This window comes from Poecile atricapillus, chromosome 3, assembly GCF_030490865.1.
Source record: "Poecile atricapillus isolate bPoeAtr1 chromosome 3, bPoeAtr1.hap1, whole genome shotgun sequence".
NCBI lineage: Eukaryota > Metazoa > Chordata > Aves > Passeriformes > Paridae > Poecile > Poecile atricapillus.
The window spans coordinates 95,473,230-95,491,755 of NC_081251.1; the positions used below are offsets into that span (position 1 = coordinate 95,473,230).

The 18,526-nt window shown below is 40.9% G+C and overlaps 1 protein-coding gene across 2 annotated transcripts in view; it reads right to left on the reverse strand.

Moving 5' to 3' along the window:
- PTPN14 (protein tyrosine phosphatase non-receptor type 14) overlaps positions 1-18,526 on the reverse strand; it is a 110,685-nt gene that overhangs the window by 60,056 nt on the left and 32,103 nt on the right. For both annotated transcript variants that reach the window (XM_058835799.1, XM_058835800.1), the window contains exons 2-3: positions 11,180-11,505; positions 4,346-4,515 (exon numbers count right to left, since the gene is read on the reverse strand). In XM_058835799.1, coding sequence (XP_058691782.1) covers positions 4,346-4,515; positions 11,180-11,353 — 344 coding nt within the window. In that variant the 5' untranslated portion in view covers positions 11,354-11,505. The remainder of the gene's footprint in view (positions 1-4,345; positions 4,516-11,179; positions 11,506-18,526) is intronic.

Genomic DNA, 18,526 nt, shown 5'->3' on the forward strand with positions numbered 1-18,526 from the left:
CACAAATTCTTCTAGAAATTTTCAGATTGTAGAAATAATAACATGGTGAAAACTACTGACAACTTAAGGAATTATAATGGCATTTTAATTAATCTGTGAAAATGGAAAACATCTGTGGAACTGGGGACCAATAGAATGCCATGACCAGTGGCCGGTGAGATGCTGGAGTCACTGCAATCTTGGAAGAGACAGGATTAAGGTTAGGGAATACATACAGGTGGGAGCCTCAATTCAAGAGAAAAGAAACAGTAGAAAGGGTAGGGAAATAAGAGGTCTAGAGGGTAGGAAATAGCTTTCCTAGGAGAAGGCTTAATGCCAAGAATACAATGCTATTGCACTGAAAGGCATAGCAATAATATTTATGTCATGGCCACTACCAGAAAGAAAAAACAGGTACTCTACAACTGGTATCTGCTTTCTGTATGTTTCCCTGGGACATCCTTGGGAAGCATCCATCACAGGTCAGGAAACATGACCACCCTGAGTAGCCCCAGCATTTGCATTCAAAACCATGACTTGAACAATACTGACAGTGTCCTGCAGGTGCTTCTTACCCTGTCTCAGGGATTAACTTCATTCAAAGAGAAAAAGAACTCTACACCACTAATATTTTAATCTTTAAGCAAGTGACAGTTTTGTAGTAAAGAAGGAAAGAACTGGAAGCCAGAGTCAGATCTGACCTACTAAAACAATTAATGTGCTCCCCAGAGTACCCTTCACCTCATTTTTCTTGCAGGTCTCAGAGGTTGGCTTCAAAGAGCTTAAGGGCTAAATAAACTGCTCTGGCAGTCTTGTTTTTTCATTTTCTTTACCATAGGCTCTCATATTATCAGAAACACCTCTTACAAATTAACTACAGGCATCCCACATGAAGATATGGCAGGACTTAAGTTTACATGACAGGTGCCTGCAGCTCTACAGGTCCTGAATAGCCAGATAAATAGGTCCTAAATAGCCAAATAAATGGTCAGCCAGGTAACCCATTCACCCACTCAGCATCAATCCACAATTTGAAATTATGGGGTCATTGGGCACAAATTGAAATACATGGCATGTCTTCAAAACACCAACCCCCTTCTTTACTGCAAGGGTGACTGAACAGATTTCCCAGAGTAAGTATGGAATCTCTCCTTCCATGAACATATTCCATACCCAATGGGAAATGGTCCTAGAGCAATCTCCTCCAGTTGACCTTGCTTTGAGCAGACAATCTCCACAGATACCTTCCAACCTCAACCATTCTGCAACTTCTGCTTGCATTTCACTTCGGTAAATCATCTGACCTTCCCACACTGTGACACGGTGTGAGGGACAGCACTGATTTCTCACTATGCTGCTATTCCACTCCCCTCCCAGCATGTCACACGTGGACAGGTTTCCATTGAGTCTGTCCAGCACTGGGACACAGTGCTCGGAGCACTTCTGCCTCCACACTTGGCTGGTTAATACAGGCGGTTACCAGAGATACCACGAAGAGCCCTTGACCACTACCAGCTCCTGCAGGTAGTTAAAATCCAGGGGTCTGGAGGCATAATTAGCATTTTCTACTTCCAGCAGTAATGATAAGATGTATAGGAGTTGTAATTTTAGAAATACTGTCCTGTTGGTATCAGGATCCTTCCTGTTGGTCCCAACCATGAAACAACAGCCAAACAGAAAATGGTTCTCATATTGAAGAGATCTTTCATATGATCTTTCAAATAAAATTATTAAGGAGCACTATCTCAGAGCCAGTGACCAACACCCTAAGTAATGCTCCTCTCAACCAACAGAGCCTAAAAGACTTGCATCGTCTTCTGTTTTTGCAGTGACAGTATGTGAGGCACAGGAGGTGCAGTCACTGGCAGTAGGAAGGAATATTCAATTTGGCAACAAATTTCTCATAACCAGCTATCAAGTCTATAATCCTACAGATCAGAGGTAGAGTAAACCAGCTCAGGAAACCAACTCCCTAGTTTTCGAATACTTGTGCATTATGTCAGTGTTTGCTGAAGCATTCTCAAAAGACTTCATCATCTTCAAGGAATATTAATCCACCCTGGAAACCCTGGAGTCTACAATTAACTAAAAGCTTGCTACTGAGAGATGGGTTTCACCTCCAACTCCAAACACAGCCAGGCAAGCTCAGGGCTGGAGATGTTTCCACTCAGAGAAGGTTACAAAGGTGGCAGGTTCACTGCTGGCAGTACTGTCACCACCACTGCGTCTTCAGGCTTTGGTGGTGGTTGCGTTTTGGGGTTGGGTTTGTTTGCAGTGGTTCTGCAGCCTCCCAGAAGGGGATGAAGTGTCTCATCACAAGTTCTGCATTTCAGACAGATTTGTCATTTGTACCTAAATATAAGTCAAATACATAGGCACTGAGTGGGCGAGTCCAGTGCCTACCTCAACATCACATGTAATCATATCATGATCAAGTCTAATCCTAGAAGCAGCTAGTATCAAAAATAAAACAAATGTTGAATCAACTTACCAAGAGCCAAAAAAATAGCCTATAAGCCCACATCCATCTGTGCATCTAGTCAGGTTTTAAACAGCCTATCTTTGCCAGTTGTTTCGGAAGAATCCTCCAGGTCCCCACCACTGCCTCAAACATGAATCTACCTTTTGCACAGCTGAAGGTTTGCTTCCATCACACCATCTACAGTACAGTTCCACTCCATGAAACAAACAAACAAATATTAACAGGCTATTCTATATCTGAAATCCCCTAGTAAACTGCTGGCTTTGCTACTTATCTTTAAAGAAACATAAAAGGCACTTACAAGACTCTGCAGCTTATGGTATCAATCACTTCAGAAAGAAAAACAATTCAGCATCCACTCCAATTGAGAGTGAAGTTCAATTGTCACTGAAATGCTTTGTTATTACCAACCTGGGCAGAATGAGCAAATATACCTCTGCAGGTGAGCTATGAATGAGCAATCAGCACTGCAGGCTGCAGCTTGAAGAGATTATAGCATCCAAGTAGCTACAATGCTTCCTTGCACACAACTAGGCCAGGATTAGGCTGACAAATTGAGCAACACAACATTTCAGACATTCCGTCTGCACGTTAAAATAATTCTGAAGGAAAAGGTACTGAGGCTTCCCTCTCCCAGAGAGTACAAAGCGGGAACACAGATACAGACAGGCATCAGTGTTTGGTCTGTTTTCAGAGAAACTGAAGTTTTATGATGCTTTTATCCCACTCCTTGGCAAGAACTCAGCCCACACAGTAGTCAAGGGATAGCTTGACAGCTGCCATTTCAAGATACAACTTCTTACATCCTACCAACGCCAACTCTCCAGTTCAGCATCAAATAAAGATCCTTTAAAATACACAATCTGCAATATAAAAAATTGCTTCATATTTTGCACACCTTCTAGAATTAAGGCCGTTCTTTCTTCACTGTTTATATATCTTTTCCTAGCTATTATGACCATGTGGTGAATCCCAAGTTTTCAGTAACAGCAGGTTTTTTTCGGAGGTAAAGCTTCTGCCACCCTGAAGCTTTCACCCACTTATTCCAGGCTTTACCTTTAGTTGTGCTGATACAACTTTGCTCAGACTAGATAAATGAAATAATTTTGGTTGAAAAGAAAACAATTCCACCCTTTTTAGGTGAGGTGGGCTTTTTTCTCCTCACTCTCTCTTTTTGTATTATTACATTTCAATACAACACACATGTGCAAAAACCACACAGTGATGTGGTTTACAAAAATAGCCCCTCAAAACAGTTGTATCATTACAATTGCAGCACAGGGCTCTGAATAAAAGAGCAATTCCCACTGAAGTTGTTTGCAAAGGTACGCCCTGATCATAATTAAAGGACTAATGCCCTCTTAACAGTTTTAATCTTTTTGTGAAGCATAAGGGAAAATCAAGAGTGGGATGAGCAAAACCTGGGGAAAAAAATGCCAAAGTTCACTTTCACCAAAGCGCACGTAGGCTTAAGAATAATAAACTAAAACTCCATAAAGAGTTCCTTTGTCTGAGACTTTCTTTTCATCAATAGAAAGTTACAGAAGAAAAACCATGGTCATCATGGTCCTTTTTAAAATTTATGTCAGATTTTTAATAATATAACTACTTGTCCTATTTTTTCCCTGCAGTTGGTCATGCACAATCATCCAGTGAGATGGCTTTTTTTTTCTTTCCCTCTTTTTCTTCCCAATTAGACATAACAAGTGGTGACTTCTCCCAGTTTTTCCCATTTGGACAACCATCAGAAAAGGAAATAACCAGATGATATCTGAGCAAATACTGAATGCCAGAAACAGAGCCACTGTTTCTCTCAGATGCTCTACAACAGTCCCATTCTCTCCCATCTCTATCACAATACTGTGAACAGAGGGAAGCACATACCTTGTTACCTCCTGCTGCAGCCGGGAGACACTGGGCACATAGAACATTACCCCAAAGAAAAGCAGAGGCTCATTGGCAAATTTGTCCAGCTGCTTCTTCAGAGGCTTTTCCAGTTCAACCCAGCGGTCTTGCTGGCTCTTGCTGAGAAACCAAAGGCCGAAGTAATGAGTCTAGATAAAGAAACAGATGAGTGTCAGTTTACCTTCACCAGCTAGATCACTCACACAATGTCACAAACGCAAGTAAGAACAGATGGCATTGTGTACATTTTTCCATATGCAAAATGAGAGGAATTCCTTTTTTACGGCCCTTTTTTGTAGGACATTTTGAAGGCAATGACAAATTAATATTGCAATATACTTAACAGTGCACTATCTGCCTCCTCCCATCTTTCCCAAATGCATATTGAAGAGCTCTACCTGACATTGTGGCACAGGTGACATAAATGATTTACAGAAAGTGCCTGAGTCTTTGTTTTCTTAAGAGACACCTGTGCTTTGTGAACAGACAGTAAACACGAAGTCTAAATTCAAGTGCAAAGGCTTCATGAGACTTTGGATCAGGCCCACTGCACACAAAGGACAAGGACTCTTCCAGCTAGGAAAAAAAAGAATGCAAACCCACAAGCATATGTCAAAATATATCTACCAATACTAGAACCATTTACCCAACACAGAATTGTTTACTCTTCTTTTTTTTTATGCACTCACCAGGTTTTGTGATGGACAAGTATACACTTAGAATGTACATATCACACACAAGTTGTTTGCTCTCAGCTGTAAAAAAATACCAGGTTGGAAACCTCAGCTGTTTCCTACCCAGTGAAAATCAAAATGGCTGCAGCAGCTACTGTATGAGCCACATGGGACTGCTGCTGGTGAAGAGGAATTAACACAGAACAGTGCTCAGAACTAAAGTGGCAATAAAGCAGCTGAAGGAAGAGCCAATCCATCATGAAGGATTTTATTGAAAAGCACTTAAACATCAAGTACTATGACTAGAGATCTGAAGAAAAAGTGAAAAACATTGTAGCAGACAAACTGCAGATGTTAAACTTTGCAAAACCCACCATGAACAGCCTGTTTCATGCTGGTATGGATGTTCCTATAAAAACCACTGCACACACCATGACTTAGCACACAACCAAGGACAAGTAATACAATACCAAAAATTTTAAGTGTCTACAAATGGCAAAAAAACAGCAGAGAAACACTGCTCCAACTATTTTATAGCTGAGGGTATGCAAGAGACAATAATGCAGAACTCTGAATGGGAGCACAGGTGTACTTACTTTAGGGTCTCATTACATACATTTTCAGCTTTAGACAACATCCAGACTAGCATTTAACTAAGGTGATAACTAATTTGACTTGATTCCTCAATTAAGCCTGACAAACAGCTTGAGCACTGCTCAGTTTGGTACAGTGAAGCAAATGTGTTCTTTTGTAGTATTGCCTCCTAGAAATTAAAGGTATCTTCAATAATCAGTCAATCAATCTATATATCTAGGGCACAAATAAATCAAAAGTCAGCATCTCCCACAGGATAAACTTTAAACAAAACTGAAATCACACGTGTTCCCTGATATATTTCTACCCTCCCTTTGTAGTCACCAGTGGATAAAAAGTTCTTTCTGATGAATTCACCATGGTAGTAATTAGATTAAAACGAAGGTGGGCAAGACAGTGGAGGCAGCAGAGAAAAGGAATTAATGTGAAGGCAGAAAAAAGCAGTAATTTTACCACCTCTTAAGGTAAACCCTTTAACACGCTTGGAAATCACTGCAGGGCAGCTCATCCTCAGGAAGAAACAGTGTGGAGGTGTGAAAACAGAGCTTCCATATTACTTGAAAAAGTAAACATTCACAAGATCTAGAAGCCAAATTCAAAGTGTGAAGTACTTGTAAATCATCTAGAAACGAAGACGATTCAGATTCTGAAATCTAAAAGAGTTATTCAAGGAATTAAGGTATTGCAATTAAACACCTGGAATGAGCACAGTCCCTCCCCTTTGAGTGGGGGCTGGGAGACAGCACAAGTTTAGATTTGCTACATAAGAAAGGCTCTTCAAGTACCCAATCCAGAAGCAATTGCAAGGAACAAGAAGTAAATGAAATACAGTGTTGAAGCTTCTAGATTACAGCAGGTACTGTGGAGCAAACATGGCTGCACACATTTTGCACAACTAAAAGACAACTGTTTTCCTGGAAAGCAGCCATGAGAGGATCAAGCTATTGCAGCTGAAGCACAGGAACTGATGGCAGAGCAGAGCTCATGTCACAGATTCATGCACTTTGGGAAGACAGCCCACAGAGTTATCTGAACATCAGCTCCCTGTTGCCAACAACTTTACTACTTGAAAATGTAATGTGTTTTTTAAGAACCCACAGTGGAGGACTTCTGTAGCCATGCATGCCTGAAGAGACCCTCTCCCGTAGGAATATCAGCAATCTCCCAACAGGAAGGAAGAACGTGGGACTGGAAACAGCTGACCCATCAAGTTTCAGCATGCTATGAGAAGGCACTTGGCTCTCCTGAAGGCCAGTCATGCCATACTCTTCAGTCCACAAAGTACCCCAAAAATTAGTTGAGATTATAAAAATATAGGAACTTCTATCTATTAAGTAGCTGATTGAAAACTAGGTTGATTCAAAAAGCTGGCCTGTTTGTCCAAAGTGAACCACTGAACACACTCTGATTTCCCTGTACAGCTGTCAGGCTCTGAAGTAAAACATATTACCCTTGAGGTTTTAAAATTTGTCTTACCTACCACACATGATCAGGCCCACTGCACACATATCAGGCCATATGCACACATTCCCTGTACCATATATGGTATGAGGAAATCGGTTTACACTCTTCCAGGAACTGTGGTCCACTGCTAAAGTAGCAAACAAGAACCAGAGCACTTGGGTGCACTAATGAAAAGGTGAATATCAAAATACAGTGAGTCAGAACACTGGACATACAAAAACTGCACCAGGAAATCTTAAAATAGGTGACATTATAGCTGCCAGTTCAGAAGGCAGCGTATCTTTCTTTGACTTGGCCTTACCTATACTCCCAAGTCCAGAACTACCCCTGCCTTTACATTGGCCAAACAAGTAGAATTGTCAACCTCAGGAGATGACAGAAAATTACTAAACCAGCAAATGTCATTCTAAAAGGTTCATCAATCCCAGCTCAGTGTTTGTTAAAGCATCTGGTTAAGAAGCCAACTAAATACTTATCCTTGAGAAAGAGATGGAGCTCCAGGTTCTCCAGGCAAAAAACACTAAGCCCTGCTATCCCAGGGCACTTGAACCAGAGGGGAAGGTGCCATTTACAGCAGCCAGTTATTTATAGAAGGTCTTTTGTCCAAGCACTGCCTGAACCCCATCTTGGCTTTGCTGTAAGACGAGTCAAACCAAGCCACACTTGGATACAACCTGGCTGCAAAACCCCAGGTTTCAGTCGTGCCCCAGAAGAAAGGGGCACCTTCTGGGGCACTAAAGTAAAGGTCAGAAAGGCAGCAAAAGGCCATCTCTGCACAGTGGACAACATCTGCCTGTGGGGCTCAGCTCACCAACCTCCTGCTTTGGTTTGGGGCTTACAGGACCACAGTGATGAACATATCATTGTGAAATTTAGCTCACAAGAATAATTTTCCTTGGAAATAATCTTCTTGCCCTCTCCCCCACTTACAATACATCACAGCACACCACCTTTAAACATTTTAAGGTTTTAGAAAGTGAATTAAAAAGAACAAAAAGGAGAAGGAAACATGAAGACTCCTGAAAGATTTGTACAGATTATTCTGCTACTTCAAGCAGGTTCACTTAGTGTGGAAGTGGAATGGAAAAATGCCATTATATTGGGGAAAAAATCCTTTTTATAAACTGCACATACATACAAGATTATAAAATTACATTTTTGACCTTGTCTTTCCTCTCCCTTCCTCCCCTCTTCTCATCTTTACTTTTTACATAATGCTGGAATAAGAGCTCATTTTATTGGAACCAGTAACTGTTCAAGTAGAAGACCTGATGCTTTGTCAAGAGCTTTACTGAAAAGGATAAAACCAGATTTTACAGTAGTTACATGGCTCCACTTTCTACTGACCTATTCCTGAACTCTGAGTCAGTCAGGCAGGGAGTTGCATTCCCCAGAGATCAAATAGAAATATGCATAATCCATTAGATACTGTTTTTCAGTCATGTGTGGTATGATCGACAGTCCCTCACAACAAGGCATAATCTCCAAGTGTTTTGCTTTTTAGCAGGAAGGGTTTGGACAGTTTTTTGTTTATTTCTAAGAAATTGGATTGTGTGAGACATGGATGCATTCCTAACTTGAAGGTAAAAGTTGTGGTACACCTGGGATTTATTTGAACGTAAGACCAAACCAAGGTACTACCTGAGATGGCATGGAGGAGACAAACAGGATTTTAGAACTGTTTTGTTAACATGGGATTTAATGAAGGTTGGCTTATCATAACTTGTACATCACAGTTTGCAAAGCAGGATTTCTAAGAAAAGGCACATGCCAGCTGCAGTTTTTGCTGTATTCAGGGAATTTTAAAATTCTCTCTCTGATATGAATGCTTGCAAGGATTTTTGCCTCAGTATACTTAACAGGCTTCTCTACTCAGCTATCCAGTTGCACAAATCTTGTAGAAATTTGAGCTTTGTGAAAATATTTTTGACCCTTCTGTAGAATTTGTCTGGACAGTGAGTTCAAAACTATGGTAAACCTAGAGAGGAAAGGGAACAGTCATCAAATTACTTCATCACCCTTATAAACAGTGGTAGGAAGACTACAGGGGCAGAAGAAGAATTGAATTTGGTGTCTGAAAGAAAGAACAGCACCAGGCACCTCCAAGCTTGTTAGCTCAAATTAGTCGTCATCCAAGGAACAAAAGAGAATACAGGGAGACCCTCTCAGAGTTGAAAGAGGTAAGTAATTCTCTCCTAAAAAAAAAAACAAAACCCAAAACACCCACTTCTGTCAAAAAATGCTGTACTGTTGAAATCTGAACTTTAAAAAACCAGTTCAACGTTGCCAAAACCTTGTTTAGAAAAAAAAAGTAGGGAGGGTGATGAAAGAAGGGGAATGCGTTCCAACAACATCAAAGCATTCTCTTCTATGTTGTTAAAATATTTTTTTATCTTGAAACACAAACTTTTTGTGCTGACATATTTTTTTTTGCATGACAGAAATAATTTTGAAAATTAAAAAAAAACCCAATGCAATAGAAAACCCCCACAGAACTGAACACTGACCAAAACAGCTTCCTTTGCTACTCCACTGTCTGATTTCATTTCTCTGGAAAATTTTGGAACTTCAGGCCTTGTTCCAAGGTGGAACAAAACACGTTCTGAAATCACAAAATGCTTTGTGGAAAAGAACACTAACCCGCTGACAGAGCTATTGTTTGCAAATGCAGGTGGACCTCGAGAGAGAATCAGGAGGCCCCAGACTTCTGCTGCACAAACTAGATAAGCTCATAAGAAACATGAGGAGAATCACTTCATTTGTTTCACTGCTTTCTGCATTGGAAGGAAAGAGAGGTTAGCTCTTTCCTAAGGACACCCTAGAGTATCAGCAGAGATAGAAAGAAAAAAGAAGGGGAAAATTATTTATTGATAAATCTTAATCTCTAAAAGTAAAGTGAGAGGGAGGAAGGAGATGATTCTACTAAAATTTATATTAAAGAAAACCAAACAAAAAACCAAACAAAAAAAAAAAAAAAAAACCAAACCCAACCAAACAAAAAAACCCCAAAAAACAGCAAAACAGCCAAGTATGAAAAACACTGTGCAATATTCCCTCTGTCCTGTTCCTGCCTGCACATTCTCCAGCCTAATCTGGACACACACACATAGGGTGAGATTCTTCTCCCATTTTTTATCATTATAAAAAAAATAATAAAAAGTCATTTTTGTTTAGTTTTCAGATATTGAAGTTATTTGTATGCTACCTTTCAGCTGCCCCCAATACCATAGGCCAACTGCATAAGACACTGAGATTTTTAATTTCCCAGATGTGATTATAGAAAGTATCAGCCAGGACAGCCAGATGATAGCACAGCAGCTTCCAGGCAGTAGTTTTCCACTTATGGTTTGCAAAAGTCTAGAAGCATGTAGTATACACATAGGGAACCCACAGAAAGTAAGAAAAGTCAGTCAGTTCATTTGTGCCATAAACATTGGAGAGGTGATTCTATAAAGGGTTCAACACTAAACACTAAACTCTACACCAAGAAGTAGAAAATAAAGGATTTCATTCTTGAATAAAGACTGGTTTCTTCAACCTTTCCAGAAGCATTAGGGATGTAGAAGAAGCTTTTCAGGATTTCAGATGTGAAATAATAAACAAAACAAAAGGAAGAAAAAACCCACCATCCTCCAACTGTTCCTACTAAAACACAACTGTTAGTTGTTACTGTTGCCTGCTTTAGTTTTATAGTAACAAGAGTATTTATATGAAGGCGGATGTTTAAAAGCCTGCAGTCTTCTTCCCACTTGCATAATTCAGCCATCAGCGCCGGTGAAACCAGGGTTACATTAAAAATAAGTTACTGTAACTTTTCCTTTGGCATCCCAGCTCAAAAACACTCATGGCTTTCTAAGAAAAGAAACTTCATGTTACAAAGAGCTCTCAAAGCTATGATGGATGAGCCGCAGCCCAAAGCTCTGAGTGCCGCTCTGCCGTCAGTGTTCATGCAATCACAGTATGTTTGTCCAAGCTCCAGCTGCTGATCATATCTGGCCAGCGCCTCAAACGCACAGACTGCCTGAGCTAAAAATGTGCCCAATTATCCAGTGACAGATGGTCTTTCCCGGGCTACCCTTACCTCGCGTAATTCCAGCCTCTGAGCGACAGCTTCCAGGCACTCCTGCCCCGTGCTCTCCACGGACAGGGTGCACTCGATCACGTTGCTGTCCAGCAGACGGATCCTCGTCACAAAGCAGTTCTTGCTCAAGACATTGTAGCGCCTGGTCCGTCGCAGTTTCAGCCCGAAAGGCATGGCTGAAGGCCTGCAGGGTCGCCCCTTCCCCGGGCTCTTCCCAGAGCTATCAGCACGCTTGTCGACTCGCCTCGAAGGCTTCTTCAGCTGGCACTACTGTCCTCCAGAAATGGAGGTAGCTGTCCATTCCTGGGGCGAGCTCCAAGGGATTCCTGAAAAATACACACCAGTAAGTAGTCTGAAGCGTTAAACAAGATGTTCCTGAGGTTCAGTGGGAAAGAAATAAAGTTTAAGAGTCACGTTTAAAACCATAAAATAAACACCTCCACGCACAGGATTGCCAGGCACTTAGCACATATCCCAAATGAATACCTTATACAACAAATCTTCCGAAATGCTGTTTTGGCGCTGAATTTAAAGCACGGATTTAATTGCAAAGCCGTTCTTTGAGAGGCTCAGTACAAACAGCAACTCTACAGGGCACTCATCCAGAGGTGCTAACTCTCCCACCATTACCCCCACCACAGGGGTCTATAACATAATCTTCGAGTTTTCATGCCCTCGGGCCAGCTTTGAAAACTAGTTTCAGAAGCTAAGGAATAGAGGCATTGAAAAGAGGTGAGATCTTGAAAGAAGAAAAGCTGGCTGCAGTCCGCAGGAAATGCAGGCACTCAGCACCTCCGAAAAAAAAAAAAAAAATCAAACCTAAAATATGCATGTGAAAAGCAAGAAGCATCCGAGCCATTTCAGAGGAGCCTCCTCTGAGGCAATCCCTCGCATTTTGCTTGGCTTCCAGCTCCAAAGCAATTCGCAGCCCACCCTTCTGGGCGGAATGAGTAAACGGCAGGAACGCGGCTGCCAGAGACGGGGCAACACCGAGTGGGAGGAGGAGAACACATCTTCTAGATACTGATTCTAACTAGTACTCCTGAAATTTATCTGGGATATATGCAACTGCTGAGCCAAAACACAAAGTAGATGGAAGAACTAGAGATACAGATGTAATGACGTTTAAGAAGTTATGATCCTCACCAGCAAGAGCCACTTCTCTTAAAGCGAAACAAAGCAAAAAAGTTCAGTTAAGGGCAGGTTCAAGCTAAACTAAAACAAAGCATTTGCACTGACACAACCAGCTCTAAAATGCCACTTTCCGTGTACTGAGAGGAATGAAGCAAATAGTAAATTACTTGCTACCAGGTCTTCCTGGTTTTGTTTGAATATTCTGGAGCGAAAAGTAGAGGAACACTACTGGTGTTCCTACTGCTACTAATGGTGGCATTTAAGAGTCCCTTTCTCTTAACCAATAGTACTGCAAATGAAAAACTAGATCCCACTTCCTTACTTCTTAAGAGAAGCAAGGGAAGGCACTGCCAGCAGAGTACGCATCATTTGAATGCATCAGCTGAGTGTGACATTTCAAATAGAGAGTACATTGCCCACGCATATCCCTTGGCACAGAACTGCATGAATCAGTTATTTCCGATTTTTACCGATTTAGTTGCTATGGAGATTATTAAAAGCTGTCCGATTGACTACAGTGTTTTATCATTACACTAGAAAAATAACTATCACATTTTTACACGAAGTGTACTTTCCAAAGCCAGTATAACTTGACATTTCTTAGGGAGTTAGAGCAACACAAACAAAACAAAAAAAAAAGCCCCACACAGACAGAAAACCACTGGTTAGGTGTGTGACTAGACTGGTAGTCTACCAGCATCACCAGAGAAAAACCTAGAGACTGAGAAGGAGCACTGCAACTTGACTGAAATGCAAACAAACCTATCAAATTAGCTGCTGTGGTTTAATCTCCCATTTTTAGCTTTCATGGGAACAGACATAATGTATTGTTTTCACATAATTGCATGAGAGTGCAGTTACACCTTGCATACTCTAACATCAGGAGCCATCAAAGACATATAAACTCATCCTCACAACAATCCGAGGCAGAGACGTGTTACCCAAGACTCACAGAAAAGGAATTAAGCAAACATTCACCAGCTTGTCCAACTCTGCTCAGGAGAATGGCTGCAGACCTAAACCATGCAGGACAGGCTACTGCTTTACCCCCTGGCCAACTGCTTGCCAAGTACCTTGCTGACCAACCTATCTGAAACTACTGCCTGAATCTGAAAAGTGGGAAGAATGAAAGGAAATTACAGAGAGGGAAGGGTGTGGAGGGCTACATCTTATCAAGAACAGCATTTTTGTTCAGTCTCTGGCTTCACAGATTATTTCAAGCTGGACACATGGATAGTTCTAGCTAGCCAATTCAATTTCAAAAAAAGACTTTTACTGTTCATTAATGTTAGTTGCATGCATTTCCTGGCAGAGAGTGAACCATTCTCTGTACAATAATTATACAGTTAGCAGTAGCCTAAGGATGAAATCAATGTTAGTTTAAAAAACCCAAGTGTTTGGCCTTGCTGAACAGGTACAGCTACAGCTGCACAAGCCATCCCAGAAGGCGTGTGTATCAACACACTGCTCTGGAATGAACCACCAGCTCCTGTATACCAGAAATGTCAGCATGGATTGGGCATTAATTGCTCTAAGTTGTATCATATACTCAGGTAAACAAGACCAGTATTTCCCTTGCTTTTCAAAAGCAGTAAAGGAACAGGAGTTTTCCCTTAATTCTGCTGAGGACAATCAGCCAGCACCATTTTCTCAAGGCACAGATGTACAAATGCGTTAATGGATACACTTTGAGTAATATGGATTGGGTTACTTTTTCATTTAACTTAAATACATACATGAATGCCCAATGACATCTCTCTCACATGAAAGGTCACACTTCAACTAGTTTCCAGTTAAAGAATTAAATGGGATGACAAGGCTGGAATCACTCAGAAACAGCTCAGATTGGCCCAGCTTGTAAAAACTATTAACTCTCAAATCAATGCAAGTGTCTGAGCTTTCTGTTTACACATATTCTGATGGCCGACCAACTTCTCACTGGGTTTTCTGCTAAGGTTACTAAGTAAGATCTCAAAGAGCAGTCACCTACAGGCACCTAAAGGTAAACTAGGCTCTTCAATGTTTGCATCATCTTAAAAGCATCAGGAGCACGAATTTTTACTCATGGTTATTTTGCAAATCACTGAAAAAAAGATGCCATTGAGAGACAGAAATGTTTTGGTCTTCCAAATGAAGGATTATTCTATTACCAGATCTCCTTTCCCCATTTAAAGTTGCCTGAGAGAAGCAATGTCCCTAACAAAGTCATCCCAACTGTGCAGGCATTCACAACACTCCCCTCCTCAAACTCACACTTCCACTTGAAACAAAACCAAAGCAGTGAAATTAATGCAAGCTTATAAACAGCTTATCAGCTAACTATGAACATGTTCTAATGTTAACAAAGGATTTCTATTAAGAGTATTTCAGGTGTGAAAGGGAGACACAACATCTTTTAAACTGACATTTTCAATTATGAATTTATTTTTCTGAAATAGAAATTACACTGGGCTCCTTTGGGTACTTACTCTCTTTTTTGTGTGTGTGTGTGTGTGTGTGTGTGTGTATCAATTGCTCTCTGCAAATTAAGCTCATTCTAAGAAGTATGCTGAATTAAACAAGGCTCTTAGTTAGAGCATAAGCTCTGGAATTTAAACATTCTGCTAAGTGGAAATTCCTTACGTTTAAAGCACCTACTCTGTAGGCCTACAAAACACACACAAAATCTTAAAGTCCTTCTACCATTTCCCAGAAAACAGCTACTAAAAAAAAAGCATCCTAAATGCAGTTTCATCAATATGAAGACAAAGAGATACAATATCTTTGTGGATTCCTGATAAAACTTAATACACCCCTACTTTATCGGACCAAGAAAAAACTGAACAATGAGACAGCTCCTTTGCTATCAGACATTGGAATCGGACTTTTATGGTATTTACTTGAAAAAGCCATATGGAAAAATCAATGGCTGTTGAATGGGGAAGACCAAAAATGGAAAAACAGAATAAAGAATGAAAACAAATTTCAAATTTGACACAGAATAAAACTAAACCTTTAATCCACGATCTCATGCCAAGCACAACACAAGTTCTCCTAAGAGGCCTCACTAGAAAAAGCTTAAAGAAAGCCACGTACGGCTCAGCTCAAGGCATTCTTGCCTATCTCTTTCTCTACTTGTGACCAACGAGAAACATCTCTATTTGCCTGGAAGCCTTTACCAGCACACTGTCTATGCAAAGGCAGCAGACACAGAGGTATGCATCTCTCCAACTGCATTTGATTCCTCCACAGCACCCCTGCATCCTGAAAGGGCAGAGAGGAGTCACCCTTGCTCATTGGAAAAAATCCTTCTCTGTACAGAAGGGGTTTCAAGAAGTACGATTCCCCCAATGTTCAATCATAGAAAACTGCTGCTCATATGCCAAAAGCTAGGAGGGAAAAAAGGCATAACTCATACAACCAAGGATATCTTGCAAGCACAATGCTGGGGACCAAATAAGCATCTTCAAGATGACACAGCTATAATGGTTTAGGGAGGAAAAGGCTAATACATTAGTGCTAACTACTTATTAGTGATATTAGCAACTATCCTTCACTGGCCAATCCTGCATGAAGAACTAGGTCAGATTAACACTGTGATATGCAGCATAAAACTGCTTCTGATTTTTAAGAAAACTTTGTTAGCTTCTGCATAGAATAGAAACTCTCCCTATGAATTTAAATTAACTGATGCAGAAAAAAAAATTGTGCTTTTCCAAACCAGTAATTTTCTTGGCTTTTTCTTTTATGAGACATTACAATGAAACCAGGTCAAACCACTACTACACAAAAAGTAAATGAAATAATATTTTACATGTTTTCCAAACCTAAAACCAAAAGAAGCCAGAAATACAAAAAATTCTTCCTTAGCTCTCCCAAAGTCAGCTGGGGCTGGCAAAATTTTTAAAAGACAAACTGAAGGGACCAAGGGAAGCTGAGCTGCTTGCTGTGTCATGAGGAAGGGGGCCATACAGCAGAAGCTGCTTCGTGAGGTGAAGGGCACTGCTCCAGCCACTCTGCATTCTCCTGCTTTCTTAAATTTATTTGAAGGCCAGAAGTGAAGAAAAGCTTATAAACAATTAAGGCAAGTATAACTCTCAGGACATTTCCAAATACGTGACTCTCTCCTCTATTACAGACAACAGGTACAGACAGTACTACATTCAAAGGAGCATAAAAAAAGAATAAATATCATCTGATTTGAAATGCACTTAAAGCAGAACTCTTTCCTTCACTTTGTTTGCTTTTTGTACGTAATTTCTGAAACTCCAGGAAGAGAGCAATTATGTCAAACTGCAGCCTGTATTTACCAACAGAGCCTGGCAGCCCTCCAGCATTCCTGGCACTGCAGGAGCAGCAGCACACCTAACTGAAGTATGTAACCCTGGGCTGGGCAGAGACCGCAGCATGGACAGCAGCTGCAAGTGGTGTGCTGGCCTGCAGTTTTAGGGAAGAGTAAAAATAACAGTGCATGGGAAACAAGGTCTGACACAATCCATTTCTATCCAGCTGAGTTGTCTAGAGGAAGAGATCTCTCTCCCTGTGAAACAGCTTTCTCTCCCTTGAGTGCTCTCATGGGAGCATTTCATGCAGGTAGAGGACAGCAAGGTACATTTCTGTGCCTAACAAGGTGTCTGTATCCCACACAGTTAAGGGTAGAAGTCCCATAAAGCCTGATAAACTCGCAGAAGTCAAATTCATCTCTGGACAGATGAAAGGGGGTTTTAACCCTCACATAATAACAAGTCTTCTGCTGTACAGCCACTGTCTTCAACCACTTGTTTATACAGTCCCTGGCGAGACATAGGCCTCATCCTCAGGCATTTAAATCCCCTTAAAAATTCTTGCAGGCAGGAATTTAAATATTTCCCTAATCCAAACAGTAATAAAACTATTAACACTCTCACCTCTACATTCTGGAAAAGGAGTCAAATTACAATTTCATTTAATTTTTAAAACTAATATTCTATGCAAAACTTCTAGAGTCTGTAAGTATCTGGAGATCCCACACCCGTGTGCACAAACAGATGCCAAGGCTTCTCCAGGACACTGAACACAGAAGACAACTGCTACTGTTACTACTACTGTGAGTCATCAGACAACACGCAGCAGCCAAACATCAAAAAACCATCTCAGTTAGCAGTTCTACTTTCCCAATCCAATCACAGCTTTCCCTTTTCCAGGAAAACTTGCTTTCTCCATCAGATCCACCACTGCTTTAACAGATCTTACTTGATTTAAATTGTGTGTTTTCACTGTATCCAACTTGGTCAGCTTCTGGTTTCATTAGTCCAAATAAAACATCTAGAGAGGTTTAAATAAAGTGAAAATAACAACTTCAGCTCAAGCCAGTTAGAATTCTGCCCCTTCCACTCCTTTGTGGCAGTACCCAAGAGAGTATATACTCAATAATTCTGAAGCATGTAGAGATTAGTACATGCACCACTTGTTATTCCCTCATCTCTCCCCTGCTAAAGTACCACACTTTTGGTATAAACACACCTTTTTTGTGTATCCACAGAATTATGAGGTTTTGTGGGTACAAATCTGTCAAGCAGCACCTAAGTCCTCTTCTGTGACAAGATCCACAGGTAACAAGTATTTCTATAGGTTCTAGTAAGTCTGTGACCAACAAGGCTCCCATCACAGACAAGATGTGAACTTCCCAAACTGCAAATTAGCACCTTATCCATTATTTCCTTACTTATCACTCCAGAATACCCACAGCAATTCAACGGGTCTTTCTAAGGCAGCTACTGATGGAGGGCTCTTTTTGAGGTAGTCTAAGCATTCAGGTTAGGAATAAAGTGACAAATCTACATGACACTTGCATTGCCATTGTGATCAGTTTTAGTCCACATCATATCAGTAACGAAGGTGGAGTTACCACTACCCCTTAGTGTTCTAAATATAAAAAATAAAACAAAAACAACCTACCAAATCAAAATGCCAGACTCCAGTACTTTTCCCTTCCAAAGAGGAAATGCTGCCTGTCCATGCCAGGTGTCTGCAGCAGCTCCACCTCTCTGTCATGGCAGGGTTTAAGTCTGCAGGGTACAGCAGTTAACCATTTACAACCCTCTCACACCTTGGCTATGTTATTGCAAGACCTCAAATTAGACACAGCCAAGAGCCTGGCTGGCACCTGTCCAAGGATGCAGTTTTGTACCTGAGGCAATCTCATTTAAAAGCTCCCTTCTGCCAGGAATGGAGAGAGGTCCTGATCTCTTCTCC